Source organism: Haliotis rufescens, unplaced genomic scaffold (assembly GCF_023055435.1).
Source record: "Haliotis rufescens isolate VD_foot unplaced genomic scaffold, xgHalRufe1.0.p SCAF_1, whole genome shotgun sequence".
In the NCBI taxonomy this organism is placed as follows: Eukaryota; Metazoa; Mollusca; class Gastropoda; order Lepetellida; family Haliotidae; genus Haliotis; species Haliotis rufescens.
In genome coordinates, this window is record NW_025963779.1 from 32209245 (window position 1) to 32230184 (window position 20940).

The following is a 20940-nucleotide window of genomic DNA, read 5'->3' on the forward strand; positions in this document are numbered from 1 at the left end:
CCAATCACTTGGAGGTTCATCTTTCCTCACAGCTGACCATTAACAGCTAAATGACATCTATTATTCACAAGCAAGCATTCTTAGGTCAGCAGTATCAAAAGAAAACAGAGCAGCCCGAAATTCTTCAATTCTTGTTGACCTACAAACACAAGGATTTGTATGCAATCTGTACGTCCATCATCATCAGAGATTATTTTGATGAGGTGATATCATTAGTTATCGGAGGGAATACAAACACTCGTATCTCAGACAGCAATGTCAAGGCCCCAGTAGTCATGTTTGATTGACTGATACATTTGATGAATATTAATATCCCTAAATGGCTCCAAATTACAGCTTTACACATACTGAAACTGCTGTAAAAATAAGGGTTTTACTTCAAATCCTGTGCCAATCTTTTAGTATTTTATTTAACCCTATTACGTACTCAGATCACATAAACAGTTTGCAAGTATTAGCTCCTGAATCTGAGTTATTATGCATCAAAAACATTAGGAAATGAAATATCTGTTACCGGTACCTAAATAAGGACACTTGATATTGTTTTGTAGGTATTTATTGGAGCAGAATGCTTCATAAATTATAACCAGCATTTTGCTAACACCGAGCTTGATGTTCTTCATATAACTAAATAACAAACTTGACATTCTAACATACTTTATGTACTAGCAGTAAGATTCTGTATTTGTATTCTAATTAATCATCAAACAATATTAAAAATCACTTATCATCCCAAACTGGCTTCATCACAAGGTATCACATTGACGAGATGAAGCGATATGGCAGGAATGAAAAGGCAGACATGACCTTGACATGGTTACCTAATGACATCACAATCAAATCACACCGCTAATCTCTCTCTGCCACTGTTTGTTTCTTTCTTTAACGCCGCACTCAGCAATATTCCAGCTATATCACGTCGGTCTGTAAATATTGGAGTTTGGACCAGACAATCCAGAGACTGATATCATGAGCATGGATCCACGCAATTGGGAACGATGACATGCATCAACCAAGTCAGCGAGCTTGACCACCCAATCCCTTTAGTCACCTCTTACGACAAGCATAGTCGCCTTTTACTTAAGCCGGATAGCTCTACTTATAAATTACACTGAACACACTGGTAACATACAGAAAAAGTTGCATGTATGATTTTAAATGACAATAGAAACTCACCCTCATGTCTTGCAAGCTCAAATATATCAAGACTTAGTGAGGATAAGATATATGGATGAACAACTTCTTTATTACAATAAGCAGCGTCGTTTCAGTGTAGGTTCTAACACCATAATAAAGAAAGTCATTACTTGCTTGATAACAGAGTTAGAACCTACACCGAAACGTCACTCCTGATTGTAATAAAGAAGTTGCTCATCCATATATCTTATTCTTACTTAGGACTCCAACTTCTGAATGCCTCTCAAAGAAGATATATCAAGACTTGTTGATACAAGTAAAAATATGCTTTGCAATATGGGTGTGGTATACGGATGTATTGCAATATGTCCATCCTAAATACATGTATCGCAATACAACCCTTGCGTATTGAGATTTTCCAATAGTGAGTGAGTGAGTATGGTTTTACGCCGCTTTTAGCAATATTCCAGCAATATCATGGCGGGGGACACCAGAAATGGGCTTCACACATTGTACCCATGTTGGGAATCAAACCTGGGGCCTCGGCGTGACGAGCGAACGCTTTAACCACTAGGCAACCTGACCGCCCCAGATTTTCCAATACAGTCACAGAAGAATTAATACATTACAATATAAATTATGTATCTTGAGGCATTTGGATGGACTGGATTCTTATCTAAACCATGTAAAGAGCACACGCTTCAGGCTGTTTATGGTAACATTCCATATTGATGACAAAATCATGATAATAGATAGTCCTGTTTATCCATACTACCCATTTCTCAATTTGAAGTCTGGATTATTGAATGTAGAAGTATCAATTGAACAGAACATATATAATTTGGGCCCCAATACGTAGTGTTATATATATGTACGCAATGCAGCTCTCCATATTGCGATACATTGTAAAACGATTCATGTGTCAATACGTCAACCCTACTCCGCAAGTCTTGAGATTTTTTGCAATTCATCTCAATATGTTTGATCTCGGAAGACACTCAGGTGAGACTTTCTAAATACCTAAATACATGATTTCTGTGAAGACTTCAACAATACCAGCATTTAGTTGTTCTTACAATGGGCCTACTAACTTTTCAAAACATTTTTCACGAATATAACTATAAACACACCTTGCTGTGCATGCAAGCGGCAGGCTGACCAACCTTGTAAAACATAGGTCTTATCAATATTCAGAACACAGTTACTGCTAGAACACAGAAGCCATGTCTGGAATTTTGCAAATAGACATCCATATCTGAATTTACATATGTTTGTTTGTTTGTTCTCTAAAGCCACACTCAGCATTATGAGGTCTGAGGTCACTGTGGTCTGCACCAGACCATCAAGTGATTGACATTATGAGCACTGATCTACGCAGTTGGGATACGATGACACACATCAACTAAGTCAGTGAATCTTCACTGGTCAACTTCACATTACAGCTCCCTGTAGAACACGCATAGCTGGCCATACTCATATCACTGGTCCTTCAACAGTTGCAAAGGCAAGTACTCTAGCAACTAGCAGCACGAAGACAACTAATGAGCAAAGAAAATCTTGTTAATATCAAATACAAAAACATCATCAACTAATACCCTGATACATTATGAAACATTTAGAGGAATCTTTAAAAATTCCTTCTCCATTTTACAGAATATCAATGACCTAACCGAAACCTGAGAAGAGGAAATGTCATGCATAGATTTCCTAATTCAAACCCATTAATCGTTTTGAGTCAAAATGAGCACATCATCTGCAACAAACTCCCTCAACAAGTCACACTAATGTTTTTAGACCTCAAATCAATAAATATTTTGACCTTGTCGATAAGTGCATTAACGTCAAACAGGGTTGATATTTAATTCATTTGACTCTAGTTGGAAGGTATCTCCCCTGCATCCGAGTCACTGCCCAACTGTGCCAGCATCAAACTCCACAAACACAAACCGGAAGAATTCCCGACTGAAAGTTCCCCATTTTGATTGGCCGGGATGGTGAGAAAAAATTGATTGGAGCATGTTTACAAGACTTGAAGAGTGTCTAAGCTTTGGAAGAGAAACTGTGAAGAAAGCGATGTTTGCCTGCGATGTGTAGCCATACCAGATGAAGTGGATCTCGTCCCTACTTTGACGAGTTTGGCAGAATGGGAAGATGCGTCGTAGAATAATATTGATCTCTGGGAGGTAATCAAGGCTCGTGTGTGTACAGAATCCTCCCCATCATATCCCTACACAGCCAGCCTCTTGTAGACTAGGGGATAATTACAGTTGTAATGTAATCAAATGGGCATGAATCACATTTTTGCATCATTTGAGGTCTCTTGAGAACATTGCACAAATCAGTTGCTTATATTGATAGGTCCTTTAAGCATAGTAAATAGATTTATAAAACTATATATATAATTGTATCTACTGGTGCAGAATACCCATTTCATAATAATTATCATATTGGGATTTAATGATCCGAAAGTACAAAGGTTGTTAGTTAATGGCTTAGACAAAAATCAATCAAACAAATATATGATCCACTCACCGTCTGATATTGGCTACTACCTTATGCATCTGATACTGGTTACTTAGCGACCTTATGTTTGAATGATAAATAACAGTTTACCATAAACATTTATATCAGATAATATATACATAATCATCAATGGTCAGAAATGAGTGAGTAGGTCAAATGCCACAGTCAGCAAAATTCAAGGTATATCCCGGTATTTGATAATGTTTGAGCCTGGGACAGACAAACCAGTGGTTTATATTATGAGCAACATCCCATGAAATGGACCAGTTGAGAGGAGTTAACATAATATTTTGAAGGGAGATCTACAATTTACACCAATAATGACACTCTACATGTTAGTTGCTGGCTTAGAAAAGCAAAGCATGAGATAGGATCTGGAGTTCCTTTTTGGTCCAATGGATAAGTCAAATGATAACATTGCGGAAAACTTCAAAATATTGCTATCTATCTCTTTTCCTTCATAAAATTGCAAGTTTTTTTTACTTCTGACATGATTAACTACATAAATATGGACAAATTGAGTGAAAAAGTCCAATTTTGAAAACTTCAAATTAAAATCTTAGTATATCAGCAAGTCCAAAGAAATTACAACACGTTTGTTCTGTTTTATCTACATCAGCTTGGGTATAAGACTTTTTCATCTTCAAATATTAGAATAAAGCTTCCTGAAAACCTCTAAAATCAGCCTATTTAACAAATTTTGTCCTTTAACCTATACACTTAGAGTTATAAATGATAGGTCCCAAACATGCAATAGTTGAAATTAACAAAGTCAATTTCTGATTCATACAAACACATATCTTTCATAATTTCTAAAACTTGGTGAAAAAGGAATCTTTGCGTATCTCATGCTTTATGCGAGGGCCATAACCATGATAACCTACATCTTCAATAATTTTATCATTTGAAGCTGCTTACACCTATTTTCAATATGAAACTTCTACCCACTGTATCTGATCGAGTTTCAGTGACGTCAAATGTGGACTGCAATATAGTCCAATGTGATAAAGGCTGACTCATGTCCTATAATATTTCTCATCATATAAACACAAAGGAAAATATTAAACTCAATCAAGCATTTCAGACTAATACAATGACTCATATCAATATCATGAACATGTATGGACCAATTTAACTCAAAAGGGACATCTCACACATTTTGGCACAGACAATCAAATCAGTATCTAGTTATGATACATACATCACTGTCATAAAACGTACCTGGTACATGTGAAACTTTACGCCGTTTTAGACGAGAAAGGGGTCCAGGCAGTTTCAGCCCCAGGTGGAGTCTTCTTGGTTTATGGACAGGGGTAACATGTGCCTTTACTGCAGACATTCTGACAAGTTCGCACACACACAGAATAGAATAGGACTCAGCAACTCTCTCTGCTGTACCCAAATGACAGTGAAAATTATCAGCAGCAGCACACACACAAAGATTCCACAAGGCCACTGACTAATAATAATAATAGAATTGCTAGTATCTGACCTGTCACCTTTTGATAGACACCTTACACTTTCACAGATTCTACTGGTGACTGTAATCTGTCTAATATCGATGTTTAAAGGATTATATATCACCAATTCAGTTTGAAAACACAAAATATTTCTTTTGAAGGAATAAGAAAATCTATGATCCAACTTGAAATCATTCCATTTCAGTGTAGAATATACTCTATGTTGAAACAGACACTTTTTCCAGGGCTGCGACTTCTTGTTCACATCACACCTTCAGACACATGCATCTGCTTCTCACCGGTCAGTGTTCATGGGCCTAATTTATGATAACCCTGCTATCTCTCCCCTGACAACTGACCACTGGTCAGTTACTGAGTGACAGGGACGCAGGACTGTACAAGGGTCAGTCACCTCACAAACCCAACAACAGCACACCTCAGGCCTCATAGTGGTCAAACATGACTGGCCAGTATATCTTGAGTTGTGTCCACATGTTACAGAAACAGAAACCAAAACATGAACAAAGCCTTCTTTAAATTCTTCTTCAAAACATAAGGTAACATGCCTCTCTGAATTGTACCTTTGAACTGTAGTGTTGAAATTATCATATATTCATCACAATTCCTATCTGTGCACAGTACAACCATACTTTTCTTTAAAATATTTTTAAGTGTCCGAATTAGGAATTATGTGCCCATTTAGACAAGTCGGCTAGGTCATGTCCTGTCTATTTCTGATTCAAATCCCCATCACAGCTACATGTTTTCTGGTCTACTTTCCAAAGGTTCACGCTGAAACCAGACATGGAGATATAGTTCAGGTAGCTTACAACACCACCATACCATGATGCAATTAGTCCCATGATGTAAGCAGATTACCGGTACATATGACAACACTGGAATTTCATTCAAGGCCTACACACTGTGATGTTAGGGATGTTCCCACAGTGAGGTGTTCTTCACCTACTGTGCCTGCCACTGTTAGCTGTCTCTTCCTTATTCCTTTTTGCAATAGTTTCAATCAGCATTCAAGCAATTTGGAAAGGTTGCAAGAAAAATACTGACATATTTACATGACTTAAGATAGATGAGTGTTTTTCACCTATATGATCAGTAAAGATGTAACATATTTTTCATAATATTAACCTAAACAATTTAAACCTACAATGTGCTTAGCTAGCTAATGATAAGGCATACTGTATGCGACGTAATAAGCGCCCCGCTCTAATAAACTGCGATATTTGCTAATATATTGGCAAGTGAACAATCCCAATTAGCACCCCTTCCGATTGATCAATGTACACAAGACTTAGTTATTCGCGTATAATGTGCACTCGTGTGTTATATGCACCGTTAATTATTGGGAATTAAATTCTGGAAAAATATATCAGTCGTACATAAACATTTCAGGCTGTCAGCATAAACCACAAAATTTATCTTCCAACTGGTTTTTTTCACCAAAATAATATTCTAATAAGAGCCCCCTATTTCTAATTTTGAGAGCGCCAAGGGCGCTTATTACGTCAAATACAGTGATACAGATATCGGATGAATTAAGTAATTGTTCAATCAACTTCAGACAATCAAATGTGAACATAACCTGACATAACTTGCCCACTGGGATGTAATGAGGGGGAACTAAAATTTTACAACATTACATTTGAAATCTCATGGTGCAGATTCAGTTCTAAATTCAATTTTGCCAGATAAATCTACAGGTAACATGAAGCTCTACATTGAAAACATGATAGTCTGATCAACTAACAAAAATCCAGAGCAGGCCTATCTGACCTTTTACACTACTGTAACAGTGTAAATTGATAAATACCTCATTATAATCATGATAATGTGACTCTATATTTGTGTAACTGGACAAGCATATTACTCTCAGCTCAACAATATCTTGATTGAAATCCAGAAATTAAAAAATCATAAATGTTGCCAGATGTCCAGAATATTGAGGTTTCACTGTGTACCCACTTATTCTATACTGAACAAAGGAGGAAAACTTGTGAAATTTCTCACAGAAATGTCTATTAAAACCTGGTATACTCCAACCACCCACCCTCCACTCAATCCTACATGCTTGATTTGGAACACTGATGTTCATATGTTCCCATAATATTACACCATAAAGATGTCCAGATTATGTAACTTTACAGTCCAGCCATAATCATTATCTGCAATGTTGCCTCAGATCAACATTCTCAGCTCCACTTGAACTATGAACAACTGGATAGAATATAGATGACCCAGCTGTCTTTGATTTTACAAGGTGTTCCCTCCACCAGTGACCCGTCCTTGCCACCTCCACCCCTCCTAGTGATTACATACACTTATGTTACCAGTTACCAAAATTTGCAGTCAAGCCACTATATCAGTCAGGCGATTCACATTTTGGCTGTCAAATATATCAGCATGTGAAGGCCCTAATCTTGTTGATCCCACCGCATTTACATTGTACTGTTAACCGTGAAATGTGAAGGACAAATGCTTGTGTTGCTACAGAAAGTATTTTCTTGTTGTTGGCACATATAAGCTGAGATCTTTCAACATCTTTCTGTGACTTACTTAATTCACTGATTGAAGTCAAGGACAAATTATCTCGAAATGACCGAGATATAAATAATACAACAATCTAAAAAAAATCAGATCTCATACACACACAATACCTCTCTGCATAAAGATCTGAAGACATCTCCACTAAGTAACGCTGCATCAGATCAACTTCCTCATTAGCCACATTTTGAATACAAGTGCAAGAAGCATATCCGATTCTGTATCTCAAAAACAAATATAATCAACATTGTGAAGTTGCGCTGTTATATTGTTGTGAATATGTCATACGCCCTGTCACCTTTCTGGGCAATAGCACCCAGGTATCTACACCGGAAAGGGAGTACAATCAAAGGAATATTTGTGTTCTGTGTTGGTTTTCATTTTTATAAATCCAAATATCCGAATCGAGGTGGCAAAGACATAAGTCATTTTAGAAAGATGACATCGCCATGCCTCTCGAACCACTTTCAATCCTCCACTTCAATTGGGCGGTCAAAGTTCATTCATGGTTTACCTGAAGCGACCTTCTGCAGAGACGTCCTCAGATCTCGGTGTGATAACAAAGAGCTGACTATGATAACAATAAAACAATATGGCAATCACAATGTCCATTTGTGGTAAATGATAGGGTTAAAGTAGAGTAGAGCACAGGACGGGTAGGTAGGTGCTTTAACCTCTGTTCTCTTTGGCAAATCCCATTGGCTTCCTCATGATATTGTTATCTTTGCGCATTAATCATACTGTCTGTAGGGATATCAGCATGGCTATATATTAACACAATACACTTACTCAGTATTCATCTGATGAAGGGGCAAAATGTAGCCCTGAAACATTACTAAGAATAAAGAAGCTGTTATCCAGAACAAAGGTCATGTATTCACATTCTTCCAACTACCAAATACCTATCATAGACTTGAGATGTGATAGATTCATAAACTATTATCAGTAACATAACTTAATTGACGAAGGGTAGAGACAGCTATCACAACATATCTCTTCTACTGCGAGTTGTAGGGTCATAAATACTTATAATACCAGACAAGATGACACCATTATCTTCTTTTCAACCACAGCATACATCAATTACTAATAACTTGATCAAGGTTGCGAGGGAACTGGTGCTAAATCACATCACTGTAGAAAAAAAAGAGTTCTAATGATGATCTACAGAAATACTGTCAATGTGACAAAACATTCTCAATAGGTAATGTCAAGGTCACCCTGTACGCAAGGATCTGGATCACGTACACACATCACGTACTGTCAATAAGCACCATCCATTAGCAGTGACGGCTGCATGACTAATCATCCAGAAGGTGTCAATACAAACAAGACGGTTATGAAATGTGTTAAATACACCAATCTGCTCGATCTGCTTTAGAATAGTATTTTTCTTACAATAGCGTAAAGTTCACAGTATTGATTCTGAATATAAGAGGGAAAACAAATTTTTCTACAGGGCAGCTAGATAAGCTCTGACTATTATATATTTCCATATTACGGATAACATAAATCATTTCACGTATACATTATAAGACAAAACACATTTGATTTTGTTTACAAAATGGCCTGCTTGCATCACAAAACAATAATCAACACCAAATATCTAAGGACACGTTTTGTAACTGTTCTATGGCAATAGTTATCAGAAACCTTTAAAATTGAGTCCTCTGCTTCTGTGTATCATATATGTCTCAGTCTTTGTGAGAATTCGTGAAACACTACACACTGTTTGTGTACCAATAGACTAATGCATAATCTCTGAAAATACGCAATTTTGAATGTGAAACGAGCAACTTACATCATTTAAATTGAAAAGGAGCCCCAGTGAATTGGGTGATTCAGAACCTGTGAAAAAACTAGACTTGCTTCATTTAGAGCTACAGCATTACAGTAAGGGCTGGGCGGAAAGGAACATAATAAGCTTCAGGGACTGTGAGAGAGGCTCGTGTACCAACCTTTCAGCAAATTTTGGTGGTACCTTTGACATTTATCAAATGAGATGAAATGAGATGTGAATAATCTATTCATAAAGACCAAAATGTACACCAAATAAAGCCCAAAGAATCAGCAATGTTTATTTATATCATGGTGCTGCCAGCAATATGTGTAATCAGATAAACCTAGTGGTTCATAATGTGAGCACCAATCTATGCATTTGCGTGCAATTTGACAATGAGATTTTGAGAGATAGGCCAGCATTTAGGATATCTGTAAACAATCAAACCAAACTTTTAACAAATGAAGAATAAACTGAATGTTTTGAGAACAGTCTTTCTGAACAGTTTTATTTCAGCTTTGAAATAAACTTTGAAGTACTGTGTTTTCTTATGTTTTATAAATGTGCACTTTTCGCAATAAATACTTCTGTGTAGTCCGACATGTGAATAATACATGAAAGCAATGACTTTCTTCTCAAGAGACATTACCGATGACACATAACACCGAAAAAGCATGTCAACAAACGCATACTAAATACTCAAGTTAGACCTGTTATTACACTAGCTTGTTACAAAAAGTGTCAAGTTTCCCATATATTTTATTAGTTTTATTCAAAACTGCAATCAATATACATTTCATTAATTTGGGTAAAATCATGTGACAACTAATCACGAGATGGGACAAACTGACAGTCACTGCAACCTGACCATCAGAATACCGCTATTGAAATGAACCTTTGTCCTTTTGTTTCTGACATAAATACTGCCATTGAAATTACCTAAAAATAAAAAAAATGCTATTCTCCTAAAAAGTCATATTTCTGTCTGTCCATATATTGCTTTCACAATCAAAATAGCAATACAACAACATGATATATTAAAAATATTACTCCTGTTACAATAAATTATTACCGAAAAAACATTAGGGAACTGAAATGACAGTAAATGTTCATGAATGACAATAAATGTCTGTAAAATTACTTCAGGCATGTAGATTAATATCTGGTGTGTCCACCATGTTGGGTGAGACATGCACGACACCTTGATGACATACTGTTGATTAACTTGAGTAGGTTGCCCTTGGTATTGCTCCCCATTCCACATGAAGAGCAACCCCAAGCTGGGCCACGCAGCCATTGCTGGGTCTCTGGTATACACTCTCCACCTGAGAACATCCAACAGATGCTCTACTGGGGACAAGTCTCAGGGACTTAGCGGGCCAGTCCAACTTCCGTATACCTAATCTGGGATGACGGGGGCACAATGTGATCTTGCAATGTCATTTTGTAGTTCAAAATTTCTGCTGATAATTCTACCGAATGGAACATTGACAGTAAAATTTTATCAATTTCGTTAAAGAATCCCAATATTGATAACAGGAGCAGATTGGAATCTATTATGAAATTAATGTAATGAGACGATCTTGTCCAGGTCTCGTGTTTTTAGGCCTGCCACGCTCAAGTCTCATTGCAACCCCACCCATTTGACGGTACTTGTCCCACTCACAGTCGACAAATAACACTTTTTGAATTGCCAAACATTCAGGCAACTTTGGATATTGACGTACCACCTCTATTATACCGACAATTCGCCATTTTGTCTGTTCATTGAGATACTGTCTTGGAGATATTTTTAAGTGTGTGCTTAGCTCAACTGCATAAGTTCCTGTATAGATGCACACACTGTAGCCTCTGTGTGCATCATGCATCACATCATGCATGGTGTGATATGATATGAAATGGGGTTTAACATCGCATCCAAGATTATTGCACTTACATAGTGATGTGCATGCACGTGTGTGTGTGTGTGTGTGTGTGTGTGTGTGTGTGTGTGTGTGTGTGTGTGTGTGTGTGTTTTTACTAGTCCAGACAGATGCTGATTTATAATGCTAGCTCACTGAGATACCATACTGCAGTTTAACATGAATACCCCACTCTGACAGCATACTGACTCCGAGCAACCACTCCTCGTTTTAGCCCTTTAATGACGAGCGCCAGACAGGGTAACAACAAGTACCATCATTTTACGTCTTTTGGTATGACTCGACCGGGGATCGAACCCTGGACCTAATTCGCTCTCCAGGCGGATGCTCTACCACTAGACCACGGAGGCGGTCTCATGCATGATGTGAAATTTCAAAGTGATTAGATGTTGCATTTAGATGCAACACCTCAACGATAGCTACATTCAAATAATTAATTCCCTCATATTTTGCTGGTAGTATAGTTTCAGATATTATTTCCTTAATAAATCCCCTTGAGATCAAGAGAGAAAATGTCTGTGTGCAGCCAATATCTGGCTTATTTTACAAGACATACTCTGCATATATAACAATGTCCAACAGCATATATAACAATGTCCAACAGCATATATAACAATGTCCAACAGCAACATAACAGGAAAAACAATTGAAATTGCATCATGATTTCTTGTAATATTTTAATTTTATCGCACGTTCACATTTTTATTGACCAAGTTTGTTATCTCCTATTCGTTCACCTGAATGATACGAAACAAAACAGTTTTGTCTGCGCATTACATACAAAATAATTTCCACAAACTTGTACCGCAAAATGGGGGATGTGCATATACTAAAGTGTGCATTATAGTTTATATACAAGTAAATATGTAGGTACTTTTATTGAATAATGTTACCCTATGTCATTTAATGAAAAAAAAACAATTCTATTAAATTTTTACGTTACTCTGACAAATCATTAATGAAATCAAATACTTTGATGAATCCAACATGTTACCTACTTCTGTGTTGAATCAAAATGTAACTTATTAATATAAACATCACTGTACATGCTGTATCATGAATAGCCTACAATAAAATGGTGGAAGTTCTCATCTGAGTATGAGGAAAAGTCATTTCAACATTCGCCCAGACACCTTACTTCTGTTTGAATTATGTAAGCATGGTACAATCAGCTATCACAGAAAATATAAGTGACAAAACCCTTTCCATAATCATACTAAATCTCCGCTGAAGGAGACTCCATCATACAATTCCAACTATATAATATGCATGTTTTTGAAATAATGAAGAAAGCAGATCTTGAAATTGTCCCTGAAAATTCTTGAAAAATATAATCATGCTTCACTGCTGAAAACGAAAAATTGCCTGCCACAAAAATTACATTGTTGCAAGCGTTTTTCTTTCAGGCTCTGGCTAACAAAGTTTTAACTAAAGAATATCTGGTTTTGTAGCTGTAGCTGAGAAATAGCTATCTCAATTCAAAACCCCAGCTTTAGTTCATATGATATACTCAAATATTCTTTATTGAATTCTTAAGTTTGAAGCACTATGGCTTGTTTTCTTGTTTGTTAATGTACTAAGACAAAATTGTTATGGCTGAGCAACTTCTTTATTACAATTGGGCGACGTTTCGTTGTAGATTCTAACACCGTTATCAAGCAAATGATCATCATTTGAAATAATAATTCATTGATAATAATAATAATGTTGTCTTCAGGATCCAGTGTACAAGCTTTATGAGCAGAAGGTATCCCCGACTTGTAGAAGAATTCTGGAGAAAATTAAAGACACAACTAATGTTTCCCTACCAGAGTCAGGGCAGCCATATCATTTACCTTGATGAAACCTAAGCGAATAAGAATCGTTCCACTGAGTACATGTGGCTACCGTAAGATGGACGAAAAGCACCAACAGGTGAAGGTAATCGTGTCACTGTTTTGCATGCCGGTACTGGGTGCGTATTCTGGGGCTGAGAACGTCAGTACCGCTAACGAAACGGTGTAGATATCAACCATGTTTCACTAGTTATCATACCTCTGGGTGACAACACAGATTCAGATACATCATCAGTGAGAAGAGTGAGATAAAGAAATCATCTGTACTCATACTCCTTGATTCAAAAATCACAACCATCCAATATCCCATTTCACTGCGTTTAACTATTCCATCATTTTTCCAAGCAAATATGATGCAGTACATATCTTAATTGCTACCCTGGCAACGCATATCTCAATAAAGTACAACAAGAGTTTGCCACTAACGTAGCTATATCCCCCGCCCCTGTTTCAGAATTTATGACATAATTAAACCTAAACAAACCCTAATCTTTTTAACCGAGGTGGAACTTGTCATGGAAATTGTAAAAAAAAGAAGAGTTTGGAACCTAAGTCCATCTTGTTGCCATGGAAACGTAAAAAATATAAATTTCTAAAATTTCTAAATAGCAAAAGGCACCAGTTCAGCATGTACTTGACAGACCTGCAAAGTTTCATGAAAAAATATTGAACGGTTTCTGAGTTATGCTCCGGAAACGAAATGTGACGGACGGACGGTAGAGCCCATTTCTATATCCCCCGCCAACTTTGTTGGGCGGGGAATAATAACAGCAATATTTTGAGACCAACTCAGGTGACATTTGCACCTGAGAGAATGCATGGTCGATGTGAGGTCATCACCTCGGGACAGGTGTCAGGTAATTACCTCAGGCTATAGGCCCTTTCATACACTCATGACAACACACAAATATTTTCTAAGTTTATCATCATTTTACCTGTAAAAGTACCTTTGTAGGCTCATCACAGTGTCAGTTAGGTTAGGCTAGATTAGGCACATTTGGGTTATTTTGATATATGCTATTTCATATCCCTATGGTTTGTATTTATTAAATGAAGCCAGAAAAGCATTTTTCTAGCATTGTTGACAGTACCTTAGGCACACAAGTTGTCATACTGAATGCCGGTTACAACCCATCAAAGGGAGGTAATACATGTTTGTGATACTAAGCCCTTGAAATGTCACTGTTTGAGTATTGGTCTGCTGGAGTTTCTTCCCACTATTTGACAAGGAGATGTCCTCTCTGTTTATTTACAATTAATTGATATTTTTGAAACAGGATGACCTTGGGGGAAAACATAATTTCTCAAAACAACATGGAGTCAAATTTGCAAAAAATACTACGGCCTTGTTCTAATATAGATCTACAGTAAAATCAAGACTTCTATCACATTAATACAATGAATAAAATCAATAAAATATGTCACAAACATAAGTCCAGATATACAGCGAACATCTTTTTATAACCAGAGGGTGTAATAATAGGATTAAATTGCAGACTTCATTTCAGATTTGTTGATTGGCATGTCCGGTGTTGCATGCTTGGAGTCATCAGCTGGTAATGTGTTTTTGTGATGGGGCCATACACATTGTGTCAGTGTAAAACTTGAGTTCATTAAAAATGTACATAAAGTTAAGGACCAATACATTAGCGCGCGCTATAACTGTGTTAGAGCTATATTGAAAGGCGCAATAGCGAGGAAACACTGTATTAATGTTTCATGAAAATATAATGCAAATAATAAATTTTGCTTTTATTCCCAAACAGTCCTTGAGGTGAATCAGGAATACACCATGTGAATCAGGAATCGTTGTTTGAATAATACGGTAATGATATGCTGAACTGTACCATACATTCAAAGCTGTGGGGTTCTAAAATGGCTGCCTCTGATATTACTTGGATAGAGAGGGATCAAACCTACTTTATAGCATAGTACACTTCCAAATATCCAGTGAACTTATGAATATGAACAGTGAAAATATTAAACATGTTAAAAGAGTGATTTGATATTTCCAGCAAATGTTTCTTCTATAAACCTCTGTACCAAATCATTTCTTTTCTCAGTTTGATGAAAAATCAAAATTTGATTAGGGTCGGAGTCTGTGACATTTAACACTAGTTCAAAACCCATGTCAGTAAAATCATGGCTATTTCTGTTCAGCAAGCCCAGCTAATGATAGCCCATACATGAACAGTAAACAACGTTTACTCCTAACACGCTTATATAACACACTGACGGATAAAACAAACTTTTCCAAGCCATTTGCTGTATATATGCTGAAATTACATTTACAACAAACTAAAATTTGTGTTCACTTTATTTGTGGTTTACTGTACACTAAATTTCATCCAAAACAGCTTCAAAAGTTTGGATTAGAAGACTTAAAAGTGTTTGCCATAGTTTGGGGTAGGTAGGCGGATTGATATGACAACAATAGATAGCAATTCCTTAAAATTAGCTACTTATCATGCTTATAGGGCAGGCTATCGATACAGATCAGAGATCCATAATCGTTAACTAATTATCAATCAATTATCAATAAATATCACAGAGGTAACTTTGTGTAAATACGCAAATAAAGTCCTAAAAAAATCAACATATTTCGCTTCACTGGTGAGTGGTGTCACATTTATGCAGGGATTACTTTGTGGACATTCAACAAGATATAACAAAAAAGTTACTTTCCATCTTTAGCAACTGACATTGACAATAAAAAGTCTGTCTTGGAAAATCTAACTTTATTTCCTCACAACAGTTTATGTAATATATTATCGATGACACAATCCTTATATCGATAATAGTTAATATTTTTCCCCATCGCCGATAAATTCTGATAATCGATCTTTTTTGCCAGTCCTAGCTACTTGATATTTAATTAGAAATTAATGGTCATTAACAGGTGATCATGTTTGTATTTTGGAGAGATGAATCCAGTAGGAAACAGAGTCAATATTTGCTGCCTGGCCATCACAGGAGTTTGAAACATGTGATCAGCTAATGATAACCTGGTCTATCTCCCTCTGCAATCTACACATCTCACCTTCTCTGTTGAATCTTTGATAAACACCTTCTAGAAAACTCCGGGAAGTTGGCAACGAAGGCAAAACACCCTTTAAAGTTGAGTACATCCAATTCATATTGCTTGATTAGTTATTACCAAAAATATGAAGACATAATTTCCATTCAGGTTGAAATCTACATTCTACTGTTGATGGCGAGGGAGATAACATCCAGCACATGATCCTGAGACTTTGTCATGGAGGTAGACACTGATCAAACAATTCAAACAACAACATCGGAATGTCTCATGCCTTCAAAGCTTATTGCAAATACTCAAGCCAAAACTAAACACAGGACCAGCAATACATATATTCCCAAATAAAGGTAAGTTTAATGAATAGGAAGCAATAGTAATATTTCCATGCTTGTGTTATTGTCTTTCTAAGGTACAAGTGACTGACCTTTGTCCACTGACATGGCCATGGTTTATTAACAAGTGCAAGGTCAACAGTTATGACAATGACACGTGATATGATTCATCTGATTTTATCATTGTAACAGTACAATGGTCCCGAGGCCATAGAAATTATTAATCTCACAGACAACTAGGTAAACATATCAATGCATCAGGTTGGATTAGTGTGTTTATGAAATCCAATATATGATGTAACATAAGGTATTTGCATATACAAACCACAATTACTTTTAGGCTTGTTTGTTTATTTGTTGTGTTGTCCACACTCAGCAATATTCCATATATATGAAGGCAGTCTGTACATGATTGAGTGTGGATCAGACAATCCAGTGATTGACATCATGAGCATCGATCTACGCAATTGGATATGATGACATGCATCAACAAAGTCAGCGAGTCTGACCACCCAATCCCATCACCTCTTATGACAAGCATAGTCACCTCTTACGACAAGCATAGTCACCTCTCACAAAAAGCATAGGTTGTTGGGGATCCCAACAGTATTTGGCTGTTATCAGTAAAGTGCTTTATGGACAATCCCGTTTCCTCCTCACTGTTTGACAAAAAGGGGGATTGTGGGGTCCTTTAGGTTTGCTCCCATAATAGAAGGACTCGTATATTTTCATGGTAAACTTCGAACATGGTTCCAGATTATGAGTTTTGGTAAGTCAGCATCTCAACCATACTGGTTTTCGAAAACGGTAGGGCTTTCCACCCACATACTGACATGATGTAACAGCACTCAAATACTGAATTCCACAGTGGCATCACACTCACTCAACATTTACAGTCAATCTTTACAGAACACATGGATTCATCAGACTTGTTTTCATTGACTTCACAGCCATTTTCCCCGAACCAAGGGAGTTAACTGGTTATAAAAGACCCGATTTCACCCATACAAACTAGGCTGGAATAATGGAGTTAAAATTTGGCTGGAACAACAAGTCGATGCATAGTCTAATCGAAATCGTGTATCGAAATCGACATCTGGTTCATAAACTGCCATGTAGATTTTGGTCGATTGCAGGAATTGCAAAGCATGTCAACAGATATTTTCCAAATCTTTCATGTTTTTAATCAAGATGCTCATGTGAGTTAATGCACTTCACGAAGTAAGATCCGTTTTATCACAATATAGACTTTGACTGGGCGCTCCCATTTTGTTTGAAGCAAATGCAAGTCATATGAGAGGTGTAATTATATTGGTCAATGGGATGTTGGGGACATATTCTACCCTGGGTCCCCACAGGGTTGATCTATGAGAATAATACTTAGTCTGTAATTGGATATATTCTTACTGATATACCAAAGGATTTGTTTCAGACTTTTTTAGCTGGAAAAGACTGAGGTCTAACTTTGGCTTCACTTGCTCTGCCAGGGAGGAAAAGACAGAAGGTAAGGTGATATAATATTTAGATATATTTTAGAAAACAGGTTTTAATACAGAGATTTGAAAACACAATTGTATGCTGGGTTGTTCGAGGGAAGGTTCATCAGCTTCCATGTACAAAATGTCGACAGGAGAGGTAGTAAAGAAAAAATCTGTAAAGACTTTTAACAATTCGAGAGCCTTTAGGCACTTTGCCTTTAAAGATATTTGATGTGTGTTAAGTATGTTGGCTGACGGTAAAAAATGAGGCCCAGGAATTTGGCCTCTTCCACTACCTTGATAGGAGTAACATCTTAAAATAAATCATGAACTTTATGCAGTTTGTATTTGTAACAAAAGTGAATGCAATTAGTTTTTGACTTAGAAAACTTGAAGCCATTTGCATTGGCCTATGTTTAAATATTGTTAAGACATAGTTGTAACTGTCTTTCTATTGTATGCATATTCTTACCACCACAAGAAATGTTGAACTCATCCATTAAAGGTGAACAATCATCACTATTGTTCAAGACTTTGGTGAAACTATTCATATCTATTCTATAAAGTATGACAGATAGGATGCTGCCTTGAGGGACGCCCTGATCTTGATCGAAATGATCAGACAGGGTAGAGCTTACTCATACTTGAAATTGTCTGTTGTTTAAAAGCGGTAATCTGCCCCTCAATCCAAATTCATGCAAATCTTTTGAAATACCTACATCCTATGCCTTCTCTAGGTCGAAAGAGATTGATACAATATGTTGTTTGTTGACACCAAATGGTCAATGGTACTTCTGTTTTTCCAGCAACCACACTGGATGTCACTTAGGAGGTTATTGGCCTCCAAGTACCATTTAGTATAGGGAGTGTCAAACAAATATTCTTATCATGCCTCCATGTCAGAATGATGAGATATCATCAGAACACGTGATCTTGATAAAATACTGTATCATGCATTGGAGGGAAATAAATTTCTAACTGGGAGAATAAATCCCTTATACCCCGCCATGAACAATACAGGCTGCACATTGATTTCTGAGAGGGAGAATAAATCCCTTATACTCCGCCATGAACAAGACAGGCTGCATGTGAATAAATCCCTTATACCAAGTTAACCTCAGCTCAATTAACTTCTTTGAGAGACATTTAGAAGATGGAGTACAAAGTAAGAATAAGATTTATGGATGACCAACTTCTTTATTACAATTAGGAGCGACGTTTCGGTGTAGGTTCCTACACCGTTATCAAGCAAGTGATGACGGTGTTAGAACCTACACCAAAACCTCGCTCCTAGTGGTATTAAAGAAGTTGTTCATCCATAAATTTTGTCCTTACTCAGCTCAGTTGACAGCTGTTTTCTATCAATTTTGAATTTGTCTTAATTCTTTTAGAAGGTCAACATGTCAGAAGGTTAATTTGTTGCAGCAGGATCAATCGGGGTACAGGTAGTTTTTTGTGTCCTACTGCTCGTGGAAAAAACATAACATGGTTATCTGATGTTGTTTCTTGTGATCTTTTCACAAAATTTGACTGGGTATACGAGAGGGAAATTCTTCTCATTTTATTTGTTTGTTTTGTAGGTTACAAATGTGTAAAATGTAACTTGATTCTAATGTAGCACATGGGGTCTTTAGGCCATGCCTCATGCATGCTCATACTGATGGTGGTCCAAGAAAACTGTAGGTCATCATGAAAAAGCGTAAAGTTATTATATGTTAACCATAACATGTTATAAGTGGGAAAAAACACTCGAATCTGTTAATTCTGGAATAAAAATCAACAGATTCTCATGGTTTCTCCATTACGTGTAACAGCTTCAAAACTGCCACTTTCTGTATTTTATAACATGAGGGCCTGATTACTAGAACAGCAGCAAAGCAGCTGCTTCATATATTGCTTCATAGTTAGTTTCACAGATTGCATCACATATAGTTTTATGAGAGTCATAACAACTTCTGAATGCTTTTGCTATCAGTTATCAAACCTTGTTAGGCCTAACATTTTACATCTATTACCTCATTCTCTCCAAATCAATCACAAAGGAATTCCATTACAATAAATTAATGACATGGGTAATTTACAATACATGTAACTGTTAATCAAAGAAATAAATTGATCAGTTGCCTGGCAACATCAAATCTCATTTATCGAATAAAGGACCTAAATGTTCAGATCGGATATTCTTCACATTAGAGAAAAGGCAATTTATTACAAAACAAATATGTTATGATTAATAATACTTCATAAACAATTTGGCATCTTGCAGACTTGAAGTTGCTTGAGAAGTTTCCTTGAAAAAATCCTTGTGGGCAGAGAACCCCAATTTGTTAAAACAGAATTTCAGAAAAGGACTTGGGAGACAAATAATGCTTAATGAGGGACTTAACGCAATGGCCTCAATTCTGTGGCTGGTGCTTGAACTCTGTGCTAGAGACATTGCAACCCAACTGCACACTATCTGATTCCCATTCTGGGGCTGCCACGGGAAGGCCGTGCTAGAGACATTGCAACCCAACTGCACACCATCTGACTCCCATTCTGGGGCTGGTGCAGAAGGCCATGCTAGAAACATTGCAACCCAACTGCACACCATCTGACTCCCATTCTGGGGCTGGTGCAGAAGGCCATGCTAGAGACATTGCAACCCAACTGCACACCATCTGACTCCCATTCTGGGGCTGGTGCAGAAAGGCCATGCTAGAGACATTGCAACCCAACTGCACACCATCTGACTCCCATTCTGGGGCTGGTGCAGAAAGGCCGTGCTAGAGACATTGCAACCCAACTGCACACCATCTGACTCCCATTCTGGGGCTGGTGCAGAAAGGCCATGCTAGAGACATTGCAACCCAACTGCACACCATCTGACTCCCATTC

General features: G+C 37.1%; 1 protein-coding gene across 7 annotated transcripts in view; it reads right to left on the bottom strand.

Moving 5' to 3' along the window:
- Nucleotides 1–20940, bottom strand: part of LOC124110953 (oxidation resistance protein 1-like) — a 136463-nt gene that overhangs the window by 43737 nt on the left and 71786 nt on the right. The window contains exon 1 of one of the 7 annotated variants that reach the window (XM_048394840.1): nucleotides 16257–16406. The exons of 5 other annotated variants lie outside the window; for them this stretch is intronic. In XM_048394840.1, coding sequence (XP_048250797.1) covers nucleotides 16257–16353 — 97 coding nt within the window. In that variant the 5' untranslated portion in view covers nucleotides 16354–16406. Of the gene's footprint in view, nucleotides 1–4881; nucleotides 5223–16256; nucleotides 16407–20940 lie in introns of those variants that run through there. One more of the 7 variants, XM_048394846.1, reaches the window with a different exon arrangement.